This window comes from Actinia tenebrosa, unplaced genomic scaffold (assembly GCF_029948245.1).
Source record: "Actinia tenebrosa isolate PJP-AT-01 unplaced genomic scaffold, QUT_ActTen_1.0 PGA_scaffold1__47_contigs__length_23844297, whole genome shotgun sequence".
Classification (NCBI taxonomy): Eukaryota; Metazoa; Cnidaria; class Anthozoa; order Actiniaria; family Actiniidae; genus Actinia; species Actinia tenebrosa.
This window is the reverse complement of record NW_028292578.1, coordinates 20,055,849-20,076,228: the sequence shown is the minus strand read 5'-3', so window position 1 is coordinate 20,076,228 and position 20,380 is coordinate 20,055,849. Positions and strand designations below refer to the sequence as shown.

Here is a 20,380-nt window from a genome sequence, read left to right as displayed (position 1 = left end):
TATAATTTACCTTTTCATCATTACTGTTTCATTAGAAACACCGACGCAGCTCACACTAGTTTTTAGCTAGTTATATCTTTTTACGAATACTAGTATGAATAACTATCTGAAAATGAGTTTTTAAGTTAAAAAGTAAGACAAAAAAATGAGAAAGCTTTGGCTATTAAAAAATTCTCCATTTTTAACAAAAAAACGGGGGAGGGGTAAATAATAATATTGGCTTTTTTCTACTGCAACTACTAGCTATAATTCTGATGGAAGTTTATGTTATTTAAAATTTGAACATAATCTAATAACTACTGTCAAATTTTTCATTCGGCTGTAAAAGACAAGAAGGGTTCTGGGAAAAATTGATCCGGGCGCGCGTGCGCGTTCAACTGCGGTTTGCTGTTACCATGGAAACAGTAAGCGCAGCCATTTTGATCGATATTTTGCTTCTCGTAAAGAGAATAGAAAACCTTTCTTAAAATTGTAGTTTTTATATTTTATTCGAAATAGATCATTCAAAACGATGATGTTGAACCTCGAAGAGTATTTCAGGACCACTTTTGAGGACAAACTCCTCGTGTAAGTACAAAAAATCGACACTGAAAATTGGTTCAAAATTTGACTGTGTTGTTTTGAATCGTGATCTTTCTTTCAAACTCGTATTTTTTTCCCATATTTTAGGAAAATGCCTGAGCGAGAAGATGATCATCTTACGCCAGCTACAAGACTCCTCGAAAAGAGAAGAGAAATGAGTGAAGTTGAGCAAGCTTTAGGAGCCCAGAAAGAGGTGAAAAACCGCCTGTTTTATCAAATATTTTCTTCCTATCAAAACATGCCTAAAAACTCTGTTATTTCTTTCTCAAAATTTTAGGAATTTCAAATGAAGATGGAGAGCTTGCAGCAAAGAAGAGAGGAACTAGAGAGAAAGGAGTATCAACTCAAAGAATCCCTTTTAAAGTTTGATAAATTTTTGAAGGTATATTGATTTGATTGGTCTCAAAAATACCCATGGGGGTGGGGGTGGGGCAGACACAAATTTTGTCTCACAAATGTGCCAATACTCTTGATTATCAAGATTTGTCCTCGTATCTTCAAAAATTAATGCACTGTCTGTTTCACAGTATGCCAAGTAATGCATTTATGTATAGAATTATATACAAATTAACTCACCACCGCTGCCACCATCACCACCCAAATCAATAAATTAGATCCCTATTTTGGACCACCTCCCTCCCCCTTATTGAAGCAAATCAGGATCGTTGATCAGACTAATTATTAGTCTGATAATTATTAGCTAGTTTATTCATATAATTTAATGTAACCTTTTTAACTTGCCATATGTCTAAATATGCTCTAATTCGTGACATTGATTTATTTTATATTCCTCAAGGAAAATGATTCTAAGAGAGCAAGAGCTTTAAAAAAGGCTGCAGAAGAAAGAGAAATGAGACGAGCTAAGGACAGGGAAATAGCAAGGTAAAACCCTTTTTCTATTTTGTTGAAGCAATTTACCTGACATTTGACATTTTCTTTGGTTCCATTCCATCCCGTGCACTAAATGTGATCTGCCCAGATGTTGATTCAGGTTGCAGTTAACTTTCACCTTGCAGACAACCGATATTATTACGGACACCTCCCTATTACGGACAGGAGCAAAATCCCAGGCAAAAATAATAACAAAGAAATTACTGTAATTAATTCTCGTCATTGCGAACGCTAAGTGACAATCCTGAGAGTGTCTGCTATAAAGAGAATTGACTGTATTCATAACATTTGTAGATTCTCACGTGAAATACATTGTCTTTTAGACTACAAGAAGACATCACTAGTTTGACCAAAGAAAGAGATAAAATACAACACAAGCTGGAAAAGTTCATTATTTACCAACAGTATCTAGAAAAAGTCTTAGAAAATGCTGAAGAGGTGAATAATTAAGCAATTCATGGCCTTTAGTAATTAAAAATCCTTTGACAACAAAATTAAATCAGTCCAATATGTGAGTTAAGGCCTCATTGCTTAGACTAGCTGAGACTGTATTTGTCCCAATTCCTGATTAGTTCAAATTAATTAATTGTAGGAGGTTCATAATGTAAACTACTGGGTTACCAGTAATGTATGCATGCCACCCTCATTAAATAAAGTTAATTTATTTTAATAATGTAGTGAGTTTTATGTACAAAGATTAACCTCTCTCTGGAAGACTTGGCAATTAAACTCCCTGTGTCACCTGTAAGATAAAGGTTTTAAAATAACTTTGCATGGTTATCTTCTCATCATATTAGTTCCAGGAGATAAGAGAAGTTATCGCAAGATATGACACATTGACAGCTACACATCAAGTAAGTGGAGAGAGCAAGATCAGGGGAAGGGGGGAGGGCAGATAGACTTGCTTGGCAATCTGTGGTTGTGGCAAAAGAGGGTGAGAGGAAAGCATCAAACGTGTCTGCCTAGCATTACAGGATATATAATAGAGAGCGACATAAATTACGAAAAAATGTTGTCCTACCTATTATAATTTAGGTGTTACATGGTTCTTGTACTAGTTTATAAGCAAATAGAGTACTGTGTACTTTTTTAGGCCTTATTCATTTATACTGTTTTGAAATTTTGGGCATCAAATTTTTTGATGATAGCAAGTAACTGTAAAAGTTGTTTTTTTTTTGTCAAAGGATCTATTGGAAAGAGAGACAAAGAACCAAGAAAAGTATGAGAAAGAAAAAGCAAGACTAGTTAAATTTACTGAGGTATGAACTTGATAAGTACTTTAATTAATTTGTTGAATAATTTTGATGAATAAGGCCTCTTTCTAGAAAAGCAGACTGCTTTGCTGAACTTGATGCTAATTGAAAGGTCTTTATTTTTTGCAGGAAAAAAATAATGAGATTCTTGGCTACAATAATCAGGTACAAATTCCATATTTATATATATATAAATCAATCAATATTGAAAAAGTTAAAAGGTTATTTTATATAGCAGGTCAGTTGGAAACTGTAATTTTGGTATTGTATCAATATTATACTTCAAATCAAATGTCAGGATCTCCCCCCCCCCCCCTCCCCCCCCACCCACCCACCCAATCTCATTAATCAACATACAGTTATTGAAATCAAATATCAAGAATGCAGGGCTGTCAACTCCAAAGATATTCAAATCTGGAGAATTGATAGGGAAGGGAAATGACGTCACAGCGCGTCAAAAAGCGCGCGAAAACACGTCTTTCGCTTTGTAACATTTGATGTGATTGGTTTATTTCTGACCAATCAGATTATCGCTTATATTACAATGGCCTGCTTGCAAGAACAGTTTATGAGGAACGTTTTGATTTTGTTAGCGATGTAAAATAACACAAACAACACAAAATAATTGGAATTTTAATTATGGTTGTGAAAGTCGAGTCTCACAAGAAATGGTCAGCTTTGGCGATTATCTGGGAGAATTGAGACTCTTATCTGGAGACCGGGAGATACGGTCCAAAATCTGGAGACTCCCGGTTTATCCGGGAGAGTTGACAGCCCTGAGAATGTAACAATGTGTAAACTGTGATTATAATGAATTTGGTTTGACTATTCATTGCAGCTTGCAAATCTACAAACAAAACTTGAAAATACACAAAGTGTTGCAGTAAAATGGTAAGTTGATTGTTTTGAAACCATTACTTTGCAAGCTTCTCTGCAACAAAGCAGACACCCAGCTCAGGCATGACATATTCCAGATATACAGTTTGAAATTCACATTTTTGTTTTTAATTATTGTAAAGGGAATCCCAGTGGACACACATCAAGAACACAGCAGCAAAAAAGACCCTACTCTTGGGAAGAATCAAAATGTAAGTCTTAATTATAAATACATGTACTGTTACCAATATTGGCAAAGCCTAGATAAATGCGTACCTCAAAATGTTGTATCTCAAAATATAAAAAAATAACGCTCAAGGGAATGCAACATCCCCAGCAGTTAAAGTCTATAAGTTACAAGACTACAGTACATAATTAAGCAAGCTTGCAGTCCAACTTGAACTCTGGTTAAGACAGCCAGAACTAAGTTGCATGGGCTGATGATGGGGGGAGGGGGGTTGGAAATCAATGAGCACCATGTTTAAATATTCCTACCTCTCATGATATGTTTCACAATGTTTGCTGATCTCTCTCTCCTCATCACAGGTATCTTCCTTGTTTACATTTTGCTTACATAACCTTATTAAAACAGCCAATCTCGCTTTATTCTTGCTATGAATTAATGGCCTGGCCCTCTTGTACTCCAGTGCCCCTGCCCCACCCACCTAATTAATGCCCTAGCCGTTGGTATAAGGTAGTTTTATAAAGTGAAATATACTATCAATCTTATTTCACCAGGGCTACACATAACTTGTTTATGCTAGTCAATCGACATCTTGGCCAGACTGGTACTATAGAACAAACAGAAAAACAATTAGAAAAGGTTAGTACACTGCTGAAAGTTTTTAAGCATACCTAGTGAATAACTTATCTTACCAAACAAATCTTTATTTCCTCCACAGATTCAAGTATTTATTCAAGACTTGACACAAATCACCATGGAAATTAAAAGAGCTGAAAATGTCACAGCTACCTCAGCAATGACTAATTATTAACCTGCATTATTTTACCCAAAATATGTGATGGCCTGAAGTTCAATTGTTGTATATATATATGTATAATATCATTAATTTGAATTTGAAACCAAAAGAATAAATGTGTTTCAACCGAGGCCTTGTAGTTTTTTTAAATAATATCTTAAGATAAAGTGGCCAAACAAACTAAATTAACCCTATACTCTCTGTGCAACCCCAAAACAAGGGCTTGTTGGGAAATGTTTTTTTTCGCCGATGTCAATCAAAAAAATTAAAGGTACTGACTAATTAGTTTTGATAGATGGTAGCAAAAAAAAGCATTTCACAACAAGCTATTAGAATGTCTGAGTGCACAGAACATGTAAAACTGCAGTAAAAGGATGCTTTGGCTTCTATAAAAAAACTGAAAACAAAATAATAACTATTATAATTATTATATATATTAAAAAATGGATAGAACAGACCCATCTGTTTTGTTATTCCTTCTAAAGCTATACCTTTGCTACAAACACAAGAATTAAAGCAAACACTCGTGAAATATGTGTGTGTGGTCTACCTGTGTTTTGTTGGGTGAATTAAGGGGATTCCCCCTTCACTTTTGCTTAGCAAGCTTTTCTCCAAGTTTCTGATACGATTGTATAGTGTGTCGTCGATCAAGTGTTCTCCTTGCTATTTCGTTATTCAGTTCTCAATAGGGTATACTTACTTTAAACGATGCTAAACCGAAGAATGATCAACAATGGCTTTGGTCCGATATATCAACAACGAGGATCAAGATCTACCAACGCTTGCATCATTGTTCTTCTCCTGTACATCTTGATCAACTTCTTCGTCGAAAGAATATACAAATACCCCCGTCCATGGTATTTGTATGAGTTCTTTTTCGGCGCCTCATTCCTTGTACGTGTGCTAGGAGAAGTTATCAGAAGGCTTTGTCTGTTCACCGAGGAGTATCGCCATGTTGATTCTCGCTACGACGGGAGCTGGAAAAAAGCTTTTCGAGCAGTTTTTGAATTCAGTGATAAAAAGCTGATTATAGCTCTAACCGCTATAGCTCTCTTAATGGTGGTACATGCTTTCCTGGATGGACTAGAGTGGTCTTCTTTCACATTACACGACGTATATGTTTGGTTTTCTATCAATGTGGTGTTCATGCCTGCTTTCGTCCATGTTGTTGGTCTGAGCGATCCTTCAAAAGTCGAATTCTCACAAATCAGTGAAGAACAAAACAAGAATATCGCCGATGGCCTGGCTTGGAGCTATTATTTTGGTTATTTGAAGTTTGTCTTACCAAATCTGGATGCACAGGTTAATGTTTCTGGAGATTTTAAATATAAGATTCCGAAAGAATATCGTTAAGTCTTCATTTTATTTCCAAGAAATTGTCAAGTCGAAGACAACATTTCAGACCCAAAGAATCTGGTGGAAGACGTTGGAAATCTTAAACCTTTGAAGAAAAGTCGTGGAGGGATAAGACTGAGAACGTATGAGCATACAGTATATCGGATTAAAGACGAAAGGTCTGGTGAAGAGCACTTTTGTGTGATAGAGTACGCTACGCCCCTTAAAATCCTGAGCGAAATGCCTAACGACCCCAACGCTGGGCTGAGCAGGGAGGAGAGAGACTACCAAGTTGTTGCGTTCTACAGAAAGGTTAAGGAGATCCTTGATAGAGACCCATTATGCAAAGGCAAGTACGAGTTGGTCACGATTTCTGGAGAAAACGATAAGCTTGGGGAAATTATTATAAACGCTTTCAAAAATCCTGCAATACCAGTCATATGATATTCTTTCCGATGGCCTGGCTCTCCTCAGCGAAAACGTGATGATGCTATACGACTTCTCCAGAAATGTTATGACGAGCTGATATATATCTAACAAGAAAAATAAGGTCTTAGAAACTCTGCTAGCAATAGTAAAAACTAAATAATCTAAATAAGCATTGACTGTCAGTTGAATTTTTAGAGGAGCCGAAAAAGCGTAGCTGCTTCGTTATAGAGACCTGTGGTTGTCACACATTGGCTATTGAGTCTAAAGGATGCTTTGAATTTTTAGGCCATCGACTGTTCTAGACATGTACATCTGGCTTTGGCTTGTGTCAATTGTCAAAAAATAGAGCCTAAATTTGCATCGTAAAATCATATTATAATCATTAAAGTAAAAAGTAATATAACAGACCTATTTGTTTTGTAGTCATTCTAAGAACTTATGTTATGTTATAGGAAAAACAAGAAAACCAATTAAGAGTGACTGTCTGTAACGATCAAGCAAAATTCAAAATCCGTGGCAAACTTCGAAAAATCGATTTCGCTCATACTTTCAAGTTAGTTAGGGTAATGTATCCTAAGAATCGCTGTATAGTTGGTTTGATCAAATAACGCTTTATTATGGAGAAAAATGGAATTTTTCAAACACTCCCGAAAACGCCGTTCGCGACAGTAAATTTTGACTCAACTTTCGCGGCTGCTGGACACAAAATAAGCAACACTGGGAATTAAAACAACCCATATTCTTGAAGAACAATCTATTGAGTACGATATGCGTGACTTTGGGATCAATTGTACAATTTTAAGATAACAAAATAATTTTATTCGCTAGACGTGTGTTTAGAGTATCAAAAAGTAGGTCTTACAAAAATATTCATTCTGAATGTGCTTAACCTCTCAGTCGCGTGAAACTTCGCTGGTTGATTATTCAGATGTTGGTCTTTCTAGTGATGTAAAGAAATCTTTGGGCAAATGATTGTGTGTCACGCAGTATGTCTTCAAACTTTGGTCAAATTACTCATTTCTGACCTCTGGCCGCTTTCTATAACAGACAAGATACTAGTGTTTATAAGTAAAATATAAACTCAAAAACAAGCCTAAAACACTTTTATAGCCTTAAATAATGTAGCTGTTTAAGAATTCTTACCTGGCAAACTCTGAAACCTGGATTTTTATGAATGTTTTTAGACACAACATCGATCTGGTTTCTTTCATTACCGACTCGAACTTGTCAACGGCCGAGTGCCACAGGGAGCCCAACCTTTCTTGTTGTGGTGCAAAACACAGGAAACCCAGATTGATTAAAAAATCGTTTTAATTTGTTTTAATGATGATGCAAACACACACAATAAAACATTTCACAACTATTCCAGTAAAACTTGCTGAATTACATGATAATCTATAATATGAATGACTAATAAAGAGGGGAAAAACCTGCAGTAGAACCTTACTAATGGTAACAGTTCTAAATTGATTTTAAAGAAGTTGAACCGTATACACTACATGCAATTTTTCTGCTCGGCATGTCATCATAAATGATCACCGGCCTCTAAGGTTCATAATTAGTACCGAACAAATGTATGTGACAGAGGCACCCATGATTTTATTGGAGTAGATGCAGAACATGAAAATCTTTGGAAAGTTTTTACGCATCCTTCTTCGGAACAGGTGAACAGCGTGTCATCATCGGTATCGCTGTTTTCCTTGCGGGAATCTGTAGTGGTCTTTGGTTTGTATTTCCTACTTTGTCTAGGTATGATAACGCAGAAATCTGGAACCTGGTCATCAGAATACTCCATCTTCCTAAGGGTGGGTAAGGCTAGAGCTGACGATTTCTTCGTTGTTTCAAATTTCGTGTTGGGTATCTTTTTTCCTTTTCCAACGCCGTATGCTCTCCAAACCACAATGTTACGCTTTTTGAAGATAACATCATTGTCAAGGCTTACGCCTTGCTCGATGGTTACAGACAGTCACTCTTTAATACTCCATTTTACAGTTCCATTCAGTGACCACGAACAATAGTCTCTAGCCGAGGCTGGAGTTTCCGCGCATAGCAAAACTATAGTTTATCATGCGCGGTAACTCCAGCCTCGGCTAGGAACTATTATTCGTGATCACTGAATGGAACTATAAAGAGGAGTATTGGGGCTTGGTTTAATTAGTTTTGGTGAAAGTACTTGAAAATATGTAGGACTCAAGATGAATATAATTTGCATCCAAAGCAAAAATTTTGAAACAACGAAGACATCGTCAGCTCTAGCCTTACCCACCCTTAGGAAGATGGAGTATTCTGATGACCAGGTTCCAGATTTCTGCGTTATCATACCTAGACAAAGTAGGAAATACAAACCAAAGACCACTACAGATTCCCGCAAGGAAAACAGCGATACCGATGATGACACGCTGTTCACCTGTTCCGAAGAAGGATGCGTAAAAACTTTCCAAAGATTTTCATGTTCTGCATCTACTCCAATAGAATCGTGGGTGCCTCTGTCACATACATTTGTTCGGTACTAATTATGAACCTTAGAGGCCGGTGATCATTTATGATGACATGCCGAGCAGAAAAATTGCATGTAGTGTATACGGTTCAACTTCTTTAAAATCAATTTAGAACTGTTACCATTAGTAAGGTTCTACTGCAGGTTTTCCCCCTCTTTATTAGTCATTCATATTATAGATTATCATGTAATTCAGCAAGTTTTACTGGAATAGTTGTGAAATGTTTTATTGTGTGTGTTTGCATCATCATTAAAACAAATTAAAACGATTTTTTAATCAATCTGGGTTTCCTGTGTTTTGCACCACAACAAGAAAGGTTGGGCTCCCTGTGGCACTCGGCCGTTGACAAGTTCGAGTCGGTAATGAAAGAAACCAGATCGATGTTGTGTCTAAAAACATTCATAAAAATCCAGGTTTCAGAGTTTGCCAGGTAAGAATTCTTAAACAGCTACATTATTTAAGGCTATAAAAGTGTTTTAGGCTTGTTTTTGAGTTTATATTTTACTTATAAACACTAGTATCTTGTCTGTTATAGAAAGCGGCCAGAGGTCAGAAATGAGTAATTTGACCAAAGTTTGAAGACATACTGCGTGACACACAATCATTTGCCCAAAGATTTCTTTACATCACTAGAAAGACCAACATCTGAATAATCAACCAGCGAAGTTTCACGCGACTGAGAGGTTAAGCACATTCAGAATGAATATTTTTGTAAGACCTACTTTTTGATACTCTAAACACACGTCTAGCGAATAAAATTATTTTGTTATCTTAAAATTGTACAATTGATCCCAAAGTCACGCATATCGTACTCAATAGATTGTTCTTCAAGAATATGGGTTGTTTTAATTCCCAGTGTTGCTTATTTTGTGTCCAGCAGCCGCGAAAGTTGAGTCAAAATTTACTGTCGCGAACGGCGTTTTCGGGAGTGTTTGAAAAATTCCATTTTTCTCCATAATAAAGCGTTATTTGATCAAACCAACTATACAGCGATTCTTAGGATACATTACCCTAACTAACTTGAAAGTATGAGCGAAATCGATTTTTCGAAGTTTGCCACGTTTTGCTCGATGGTTACAGACAGTCACTCTTAAAACACTCGTAAAATATGAGTTGTCTACCTGTGTTTTGTTGGGTGACGTAAGGGGATTCCCCCTTCACTTTTGCTTAGCACGCTTTTCTCTCCAAGTGTTCTCCTTGCTATTTCGTTATTCAGTTCTCAACAGGGTATACTTACTTTAAACGATGCTAAACCGAAGAATGATCAACAATGGCTTTGGTCCGATATATCAACAGCGAGGATCAAGATCTACCAACGCTTGCATCATTGTTCTTCTCCTGTACATCTTGATCAACTTCTTCGTCGAAAGAATATACAAATACCCCCGTCCATGGTATTTGTATGAGTTCTTTTTCGGCGCCTCATTCCTTGTACGTGTGCTAGGAGAAGTTATCAGAAGGCTTTGTCTGTTCACCGAGGAGTATCGCCATGTTGATTCTCGCTACGACGGGAGCTGGAAAAAAGCTTTTCGAGCAGTTTTCAAATTCAGTAATAAAAAGCCGATTATAGCTCAAACTACTATAGCTTTCTTAATGGTGGTGCATGCTTTCTTGGGTGGACTAGAATGGTCTTCTTTCACATCACACGGCCTATATGTTTGGTTTTCTATCAATGTGGTGTTCATGCCTGCTTTCGTCCATGTTGTTGGTCTGAGCGAGCCTTCAAAAGTCGAATTCTCACAAATCAGTGAAGAACGAAACAAGAATATCGCCGATGGCCTGGCTTGGAGCTATTATTTTGGCTATCTAAAGATTGCTTTACCAGAATTGAATTCACAGATCAATCTTACTTTTCGTTTTAGGCAAATAATTCGGAAAGAATATCGTAAAGTCTTCATTTTATTTCCAAGAAACTGTCAAGTCGAGGACACCATCTCAGACCCAAGGAATCTGGTGGAAGACGTTGGAAATCTTGAACCTTTGAAGAAAGATCGTGGAGGGATCAGAGAGAGAACGTATGAGCATACAGTATATCGGATTAAAGACGAAAGGTCTGGTGAAGAACACTTTTGTGTGATGGAGTACGCTACGCCCCTTAAAATCCTGAGCGAAATGTCTAACGACCCCAACGCTGGGCTGAGCAGGGAGGAGAGAGACTACCAAGTTGTTGCGTTCTACAGAAAGGTTAAGGAGATCCTTGATAGAGACCCATTATGCAAAGGCAAGTACGAGTTGGTCACGATTTCTGGAGAAAACGATAAGCTTGGGAAAATTATGATAAACGCTTTGGAAAATCCTGAGATATGATATTGATTCTTACTTTGTAAGCTATTAAATTTTACATAAATAATAAGACGATTAAGAAGAATACGAACAATATTTAATATCACCGGTGGGTGATACAATCATATTAAAAAAGTAAAACATGAGATAAGAAAAAGATAAAATCCAGTGCTAAACTAACAAAATTAACAATATTGAAAAAATATTCAACTAAAAATAAATGATATAAAAATTATGACTCATTCTTATCAAGCAACAAAATATCTATTCTAGGGATTTACACTAAAACCGGAAATGGAAAGACATTTCGCCCTATCCTGGCCCACGTTGCTTGGCGGTCTGCGGTTATTGAGAAAGAGAAGGCTTCCCCATCCTCCTCCCCCTAAAAAACAATGGTTTAAATTAGCATTCATTCACTTTACCTACTCTCTAATAGTACATAAAATATTTTTCAAGCGGTCTATCACTGGTATCGCAGTAAACACTATTACTGCTGTTGAAAAAAGAAAACGCATTCATTTGAAGACGCTCTCCAGAGGGCTCTGGTATGATCCATATTTTGGCGCGTGCGCAATTTTCGGGAAGTGAGATGTAACCGATCAGAATCATCAAAGTAAAATTATAGCAAAAATTAGCAATCGGGAAAATATTTTTTCAAAGTTTTGACAAGTCTTTGACGCATGCGCTGTTATACCTGAAGTCCAAGAAATCCTGGTCTCAAAATATGGATTCAATCTCGTACCCAGAGCCTGCGTTTTTTCTGGCCTGCGGTGAAGAACGAGGGCTCTGGCATAATCCATTTTGAGACCAGGATTTTTTGGAAAACTTCCGGTATAACAGCGCACGCGTTCAAAAATTTGAATAAATTATTAAAATATTAAATATAAAAAATATTAGAATATATTTTCCCTGATTTTTAATTTTGACTATGATTTTTACTTTGATTTTGGCTTCGATTTAATTTTTACTTTGCTTATTTTGATCGTTTATATCTCACTTTCCAAAAATTGCGCATGCGCCAAAATATGGATTATGCCAGAACCCTCGTTCTTCGCAGAAGGCCAGAAAAATCGCAATCTCTGGGTTTGTATTCACACCGTCACGTCTGCTTTCCACATGCGTAGAAGTTGATATTGCTTCTTTAAGGATTGAAAAGGTCGATAAATACGAAACTAGTTTCCGTGAAGAATCTTGATCCTTAATGCGTAAAAGATTATTTTATAGGTTTAGAACCTCGTATCATGAAATTAACTAAATCTTCTGGAATCCAAGCAAAGAAAATATCAGTACATTTCTGATCGTATCTACGTTTTTTGAAAATAACGCTATGAAATTGCTAGTTTGGAAGCGAAGCTTCCGGTGCCGTTTCGGGTGAAACGAAAACGGAGCGTTTCAGAAAACGCATTAGTGTGGACGCATTAATATAAAGGTTATGCTTATGATTACATTGAATTAAACGTCAGTAATCTAATGTGCCAAAGATGAATAATACTAAGGAAATCAATCACTTGAACAATTTTTCAAACTTCATCGCCGGATCGTTAGTGGTCTGTTTAGTCAACGTTTCTAAGGCCCTGGCTAAACGAGGAAACAAGTTTCCAGAAACATGTTTACCGCGCGCATGTTCCCCGATGATTCCAAGTTTAGCCACAAGCAAAACATTGCTGCGTGCAACAAATTTTGCTTCCAAGACGCAAAAATGTTTCTGCTGTGCGGCAGAAACATTTCATGCTTCGATCCAAGACGCATGGAAACAATGTTTCCCAATGTTTCCTCGTTTAGCCACGAAAGTCAACATTCTAAAAGTTCGTTACTTAGTAACGCTAGCTCTAACTTGAAAGTGTACATGCGCTAACCGATATTGAGTAAACAGGTTTCCCGATGTTCCCTGACAGTTCTGCCACCTTTGGAAACACTTAAGAAAACTTGTTCCTATTTCTGGAAATATGTTTCCTCGTTTAGCCAGGGTCTAAGGAACTGTGGTCAACTTCGATGCTTTCTGATTGGTTTGTCAAAAAAGATCATCAGTCACATTTTCGTGACGTCACGTATCGCTTCGCAGTTCCCTTGTGTTACGTGAAAAAATATTTACACCCAGCAAACATACTGCTCAACACAGTTGAATCAGCTTGAATCAAAGTTTGCTTTGTGTAGATTAAGATCTGCAGTTTTTAGAGGATTGATCGACAGTTGATGCCGGCTACTTGTCGCTTCGTGACATATATACAGTAATCAGATGATAAAGTGGGTGAACGTTAATCTAATATGTATACGATAAATGGCGATAGGGTGATAAGCGAAATTTAAAAAGGCAAGACGATATGGTTCATATCATGTATTCATTAGTTTTGGCTAATAAAAGCGACAAGCCTAATTATCAACATATATTTTAAAGCAGTGCAAAAACACACACGAATTCTTTTTCAATGCAATGGCGAAGGAGAAATTCAAGATATTTTTCGCTCTTTTCGCTCGTATATTTTTTGTCGTTTCGGCACGAGATGCTACGGAACTAACTGACCTCTCGAGATCATTTGCCTTTGCTGCAGTTGTAAATACCTCCAGTACTAGTCTTGATTCGGAAGACCAAGTTCTAGCAAGACACAAAGCTAGAAGTGCTGTAGGTTGTGCTCACAAATGTCTGACCAACAAACAATGTCAGGTGATTTGTTTTAACGCCAAGTCAGGAGATTGTTGGTTGATGAAGAGTGCTGGCAGAAATGGTCTTTTGACTGAACCACAAGACAATATCATTCTGATCAAGGTATATTGCCGTGCTGGGCCGAGTTGTACGAAGGGTGGATAGTGCTATACGACGCACAGATACATTCTATCCAGTGGATAAATTTATTGGACAACAGCATCGACGTATCCACTGGATAATGATTTATTCGTTGGATAGGTTTATCCGCACCCTTTGTACAAACTGTTTTGTCGCTTATACACTTTGGTTCTTTTTCCTGAACATTTGTTTGTTTTGTCCGGTCTTTGTCTTCTTCTTCTTCTTCTTCTTCTTCTTCTTCTTCTTCTTCTTCTTCTTCTTCTTCTTCTTCTTCTTCTTCTTTTTTCCTTTTTTTTTTTTTTTTTTGTGCTTTGAACTTTGTCATATTTTTTTGTGATCGTTCCCAGTTTTTGTAAAAACATTTTTCCAATCATAATGAAGATGATGCTGATGATGGAGATGATGATGATGATATTGATTTTGATAATGTCAAAGATATTAATAATGCGGTTGCTAAATTAATCAGGGCTCCATGACAACAAACCTCATCATGGATTGCCGCCCTTAATTTTAACATAATGGACTTTTTTAGGTACAATTTAACCATGAGAAAGCCCCAGAGCCGGAAAAAGGTAAGTTAATGTTTGCACGAGTAAATTTTGTGATAAGCCTACGGAATGAGAACACATGTACCTTAAAGAAGGTTTGGAGCCCGAGTTATTATGGTATACGACGTACGGTTTTTTATCTGTTTTGTTTTTGTTTTTGTTTTCTGCAGATGAAAAATTTTCATCGTGCAAAGAAGTGTTGGATAAAGGAAGGTAAGATCTACGTGAATGACGTCCAGCCCAACGTTATTCAGATGATCCTATCGATTGTATTGGTTTGATTGCAGATCTAAAGGTAATGGAATCTACAATATCAAAAGTACCATGACGTATTGTCACATGGACGAGTTACCCAACTGCGGTGGTGGGGGATGGACGCTGACCATGAAGATCAATGGATCTAAGGTAAGACATTAACTGATTGGATAGTCATGACAACAACAGCGTGACATACAGCTTTGCAGCTTTCTCAGCTGTGCAGTGTTAACGGAAGTCTGTCTGAGCCTTGTACTGTGAGCTGCGGTGTACCACAAGGCAGTAATTTAGGCCCACTTTTATTTCTCCTGTATATTAATGACTTACCAAATTGTTTGGCGCAAGCCATAACAAGAATGTTTGCTGATGATACCAGCATCAGCGTTCATGGTAAAAATGTAGGAGACTTGGAACCAAGCATCAACACTGAACTCACTAATATACATCAGTGGTTGTTAGCAAATAAGCTAAGCTTGAATGTAGCGAAAACGGAATTTATGATTATTGGGTCCCGCCAAAAGTTCACAGCGCAATGCGATTCCACTATTAATATTGCGATTAATGGAGCTAGCGTTAAACAAGTTGATCACACCAAATCTTTGGGTGTCACTATCGATAAAAACCTTAATTGGTCAGAACATGTTAACAACATTTCGAAGAAAATCTCTTCAAGTATAGGGGCTCTAAAACGTGTTCGCCCATTTATTTCGACCGATAGTGCCATCCAAATCTACGAAGCCTTAATTCTACCCAAACTGGACTATTGTAGTGCAGTTTGGGATGGATTAAGTGATAAACTATGTGTTCAACTACAAAAGCGTCAAAATCGAGCGGCTAGAGTTATCACAAGATCTAACTATGACATAAGATCTAGCCATCTCCTTGACCAATTAAACTGGGATACACTTGCAGTTCGTCGTAAAAAACAAAAAGCCCTACTAATGTTTAAGACGATGCAGGAACGTACACCAGTTTACTTACAAAACCTTTTCTCCGACTACCATACTAAATACAACCTTCGAAATCATGATCATAAACTGTCAATACCTAAGCCACACACTGAATATCTAAAACGATCATTCAGCTATAGTGGGGCAAAATTGTGGAATGACCTACCGTTAAGTATAAAAGAGGTCAAGTCAGTACGAAAATTTAAAACGGAAATTGATAGTTTGTACAGTAAGAAAAGTTGTAACTAAGGGCTCCACGGCAAACATGTAAAACAGTAACTAGCTTTTTATTCGTAAATCTTTACTTTTAAATATTTTTAGGCAATCGACTGATGTTTTTACCGTGGCAAAATAAAGAAGCTTCCTTCCTTCCTTCCTTCCTTCCTTCCTTCCTTCCTTCCTTCCTTCCTTTCTAATTACTCCAGAACACGTTTGACTACAACTCCTTCTATTGGACAAACAGACAAGCATTGAAGGCCGAAAATGGACTGGGACTAGAAGACAAAGAATCAAAGCTACCAACATACTGGTCAACACCGCTGACCAAGATCTGTCTCGGCATGAAGATGAAGACAAACAGTGACATCAAATGGTTGAAATTAGAATTAAAACAGCGCGCTGACTCCCTTTACGACGTCATGACCACAGGGAACCCAACACAGCCATACACTCTTCTTGGTGTAGAAAAATGGAAAGATACTTTTATGCCAAGGATTAGATACAGATTTAACAATCCTCGTGAAGGCGTTAATGCTACTTTTTATGATAGAACTGGAAGGGTCAGAGTTAAACTGGGAGTTGTCTATCGTTTCGGAAGCTTCCTAACCTATCTTGGTTTTGGACCCTGGGGCTCTTGGCATCAGAAGTATAATATAGACATCTCATGTGGTTACGGCAGAGAAGATGATACCACGCCTCATTATAAGAAAATCCACGCTTTTTGTTATATTTTAGTTCAGTAGAAGCCAACATGGCGGTTATATGGGTTGCAAGTTCCCAAGAAAACCATGATAAAAAACAGAGCGGCCATCATTGTAGGATTAAATATGGTTGCTTGGTAGCGATGACGTGCAATCGAAAAATTACCATGATGTACTGATATAAACTGCCAATAAAATCTGATAAATGTTGTGCTGTGATTCATCTGTGTTGTTCAAGTGCATAGAGATTGCATTTGAATATGTTTTTATTGGAGACAAGTCTAACTATTTATCGCCTGTGGGGGTAGGTGTGTGCAGCGATCATCATAAAGATGAAATCATGATCCCTCGTTTTCGATAGATAGCATTTAATTTAGATATGAACGTCTGCCTCGAGACGAAGGGTTGCCAACAAATCGCTTTTTTCCGAAAATTTATTTGATGAAACAAAATATCGATATTTCAGAATTAAGAAATTTAATTTCATTTTAATTTTAATTTCGATTTTAATTTTAAGATTAAAATCAATAATCTATCCTTCTGAAAACTTGGCTCGATCCCTGTAATGACGTCAAGGGCATAAGCCAAATTTGGTCATTTTCGAACATGACGTCATTTTCGCGCGCGTTCTAAATATGACGTCATAAACGCATTATTAGACTAATGGCTTCAGTTTAAGGTTGGTAGCACAACCGATAACATTACAATGATCGAACTCGTGATATTTAGCGGCGTAATATTTTTTTATTACGCTATAGAATTTTGTATTGAATATTTTATCTTTGGTAGTGCAAAAGGAAGAAATGGGAGCTTTATTCAAGCAGGTAAAACTTGTGGGCGTCTCGTGGTTCTAGCGATAAATCTCGCGACTTGATTTTCGCGCGTTTTTGATTTCCGTTTTCACATATGGTTAATTACGCCTGAACAAGCAACTTTGCAAACATGTACTCGGTTTAATTTTTTGCAGAGCAACGGAAGCTGCTGGAGACTCGTGCAATTCCAAGGGAAGTGGCATTAGAAGCAGGTAATGTTTTTGAAGTTTTGAAAAAAATTACTGATAAAAAACATCCTTGCTACGTACTGCGCAATGCATGCACAGCCTATGGAAAAATGAATCAGGAACAAGCGAGAAGGAATTGAAGGAAGTTTATCAGCCGAAAATAAAATTAAACCAAGGGTTTATACTACAAATTAGTAAATAAGCGAAGAAAAAAGAAAAAAAGAAAGAAAGAAAAAAGAAAAAAAAAAAAAACTAAATCCAGATTTTGTTTGACAGTTTCTCCACCGATACAACAGCATTACAATCAAACTACAATAAGCGAATTCAAACAGGAGGAAGTATACCACACAGGTCGGTATAAGTATAACAAAATGAAACAAGAAATGACGGGTGGGGTAGGGGACTATTGAACAAGAAATGATGGGTGGGGTAGGGAAGTATTGAACAAGAAATGATGGGTGGGGTAGGGAAGTATTAAACAAGAAATGATGGGTGGGGTAGGGAAGTATTGAACAAGAAATGATGGGTAGGGTAGGAGACTATTTAACAAGAAATGATGGGTGGGGTAGGGAAGTATTGAACAAGAAATGATGGGTGGGGTAGGGGACTATTTAACAAGAAATGATGGGTGGGGTAAGGAAGTATTGAACAAGAAATGATGGGTGGGGTAGGGGACTATTGAACAAGAAATGATGGGTGGGGTAGAGGAGTATTGAACAAGAAATGATGGGTGGGGTAGGAGACTATTGAACAAGAAATGATGGGTGGGGTAGGGAAGTATTGAACAAGAAATGATGGGTGGGGTAGGGAATATTGAACAAGAAATGATGGGTGGGGTAGGGAAGTATTGGACAAGAAATGATGGGTGGGGTAGGGAAGTATTGAACAAGAAATGATGGGTGGGGTAGGGGAGTATTGAACAAGAAATGATGGGTGGGGTAGGGGACTATTGAACAAGAAATGACGGGTGTGGTAGAGAATTATTGAACAAGAAATGATGGGTGGGGTAGAGGAGTATTGAACAAGAAATGATGGGTGGGGTAGGGGACTATTGAACAAGAAATGGGTGGGGTAGGGATGTATTGAACAAGAAATGATGGGTGGGGTAGGGGACTATTGAACAAGAAATGATGGGTGGGGTAAGGAAGTATTGAACAAGAAATGATGGGTGGGGTAGGGAAATATTAGACAAGAAATGACGAAACATTTTTTCAATCATTCCATTTCTTCATTCAGTTGTACACAACACATCGTTAGTGGTCTACAACTCCTCAGTTGAGGCAACGTCTTTCCTACCCTTGGCATATCTCGGGTTTTTCGCTGCGGTTTTTGTTCTAGTGTTTTTGATTTACAAATGGTAAGTCATCATGTCTTTTTTTTTCTCTCTACAATTCAACAAATATATTTTTAGAACAATCACTCCCCGTACGGGGCTCTTCCGAGGGGTTCCCTCTACATGCCCCACCACTACATACATGCATATAACAACATACATATTATATAACATACAGCATGCAGCATGCAACATGCAATACGCAACATGCAACAGGAGCATGCAACACACAACATGCAACAAGCAACATGAGCAGCAGGTAGGGGGACTCGCGATCGATGCCAAAGATATACGGGTTTAACTCGCGGATTTACGAAGACGGGTACAGCAGATTTACCGCAAACGGAGGTTAAAATATTCCTTAGATATACATGGCCACCATCAACGACGTTCAAAACAAAACTGTGCGCAGGCTCGGAAATCAGGTGATGGATAACTCAGACGCTGACTTTGTCTTCGCTACATTTATGGAGGGAAAGACAGACAAAACTATGAATCACAAAATGGCTGAAAAGATAATCAACAGAATGCCGGCCGGTGACTACCGTTTGGAGTTGACATTCGTAAAGTACTTAGACGGTGAGTGGATAATAGAAAAGGGTCGTAATCCTATCAGAGCGTCTGGTAAGCAGAACCTGTTCGTTTTGAATAAGCACACACGACCGGGAGCACTTGAGGGAATAGACATGCTCTTCTACGAGGTCGCTTACCCGGTTACCGTGGTCATCTACGGTGCATACGAAATTAAGAAGCCGGACGTTAAGAAGCTTAAACCAATGCGACATCCTGGTAACTGCGTTGGGAAGCTGGTTAGGGAGTTTTTCGAGGATTCCTCTCGGGGTGGTAAGCTTACGCCAAAAAGAAGAGAAGCCATCAGGAAATGGGAGCATTCTACTCGTAAAACTGGAGGAACCATCGAAAACATCAAGAAGTTGGAAACCACGTTAGGAAGGCGAATCCATGTGAAAGATATCACCGACGGCTTTATTTACCCAGGAACGCATAAATACGAAGGCAAAGGTGCTCCCATAGTCATTTACCAACACAACGCGCACGCGTGGAGGGAGTTGAGGTTCCCAAGAAAGAAGGAGACAAAGGTCTATAAGAATTCCCCATTGACAGAATTAGTTCATGAGAATTCTATTTGGTTAATGGATTCAGAAGGATGTCAATTCATGACGCAAGATGGTACTTTATACCGACCAGAAGTGGAACATCAACGCATTAAAAGCGCCTGCGAAACCCTTGGTGAGGACTTTTCAGACGAAGTGCTCAGCTCTCGCAGCTTGGACTTCTTAGCCGCGAAGAAAAGGAACGGCTGGAAACCTACCCCAAAAGAGTTCAAAGATATCTCCAAAGCTTGCGTAGAACACGGTCACGGCGGTCTTTGGAATATGGAGTACAACGAAGACGAGTACGTGTCGTTGGATATGAAACACTGTTACCCCTCCAGTTTCAAAGGCCT

At 37.9% G+C, this 20,380-nt stretch overlaps 3 protein-coding genes and 1 long non-coding RNA gene across 5 annotated transcripts; 3 read left to right on the top strand and 1 right to left on the bottom strand.

Annotated features, from left to right (window-relative positions):
* Window positions 1–415: 415 nt before the first annotated feature.
* On the top strand, window positions 416–6,753 carry LOC116292639 (coiled-coil domain-containing protein 42 homolog). Its single transcript, XM_031699989.2, has 12 exons — window positions 416–567; window positions 670–775; window positions 860–964; window positions 1,379–1,464; window positions 1,797–1,911; window positions 2,271–2,327; window positions 2,658–2,732; window positions 2,856–2,891; window positions 3,565–3,617; window positions 3,746–3,814; window positions 4,341–4,425; window positions 4,505–6,753. The coding sequence occupies exons 1-12, from the start codon at window positions 512–514 to the stop codon at window positions 4,595–4,597; spliced, it is 936 nt and encodes a 311-aa protein (XP_031555849.1). The 5' UTR covers window positions 416–511; the 3' UTR covers window positions 4,598–6,753.
* Window positions 3,709–5,423, bottom strand: LOC116292640 (uncharacterized). Its single transcript, XR_004196692.2, has 2 exons — window positions 5,283–5,423; window positions 3,709–4,393 (listed from the first exon to the last, which is right to left on the bottom strand). It is a non-coding gene; the product is annotated as an uncharacterized LOC116292640 (long non-coding RNA).
* A 3,171-nt stretch (window positions 6,754–9,924) lies between the features above and the next one.
* LOC116292638 (stimulator of interferon genes protein) lies at window positions 9,925–11,363 on the top strand. The gene has a single exon (XM_089033394.1). The coding sequence runs from the start codon at window positions 10,090–10,092 to the stop codon at window positions 11,149–11,151; it is 1,062 nt and encodes a 353-aa protein (XP_088889520.1). The 5' UTR covers window positions 9,925–10,089; the 3' UTR covers window positions 11,152–11,363.
* A 1,321-nt stretch (window positions 11,364–12,684) lies between these two features.
* LOC116292650 (putative skeletal organic matrix protein 5) lies at window positions 12,685–16,792 on the top strand. 2 transcript variants are annotated; one of them, XM_089032999.1, is made up of 5 exons: window positions 12,685–13,891; window positions 14,442–14,481; window positions 14,628–14,670; window positions 14,745–14,862; window positions 16,088–16,792. In XM_089032999.1, exons 1-5 carry the CDS (start codon window positions 13,559–13,561, stop codon window positions 16,622–16,624), a joined length of 1,071 nt encoding a protein of 356 aa, XP_088889125.1. In that variant the 5' UTR covers window positions 12,685–13,558; the 3' UTR covers window positions 16,625–16,792. The 2 variants fall into 2 exon arrangements, with proteins under 2 accessions (XP_088889125.1, XP_088889126.1); XM_089033000.1 differs by having other exon boundaries at window positions 15,984–16,124.
* Window positions 16,793–20,380: the final 3,588 nt, after the last annotated feature.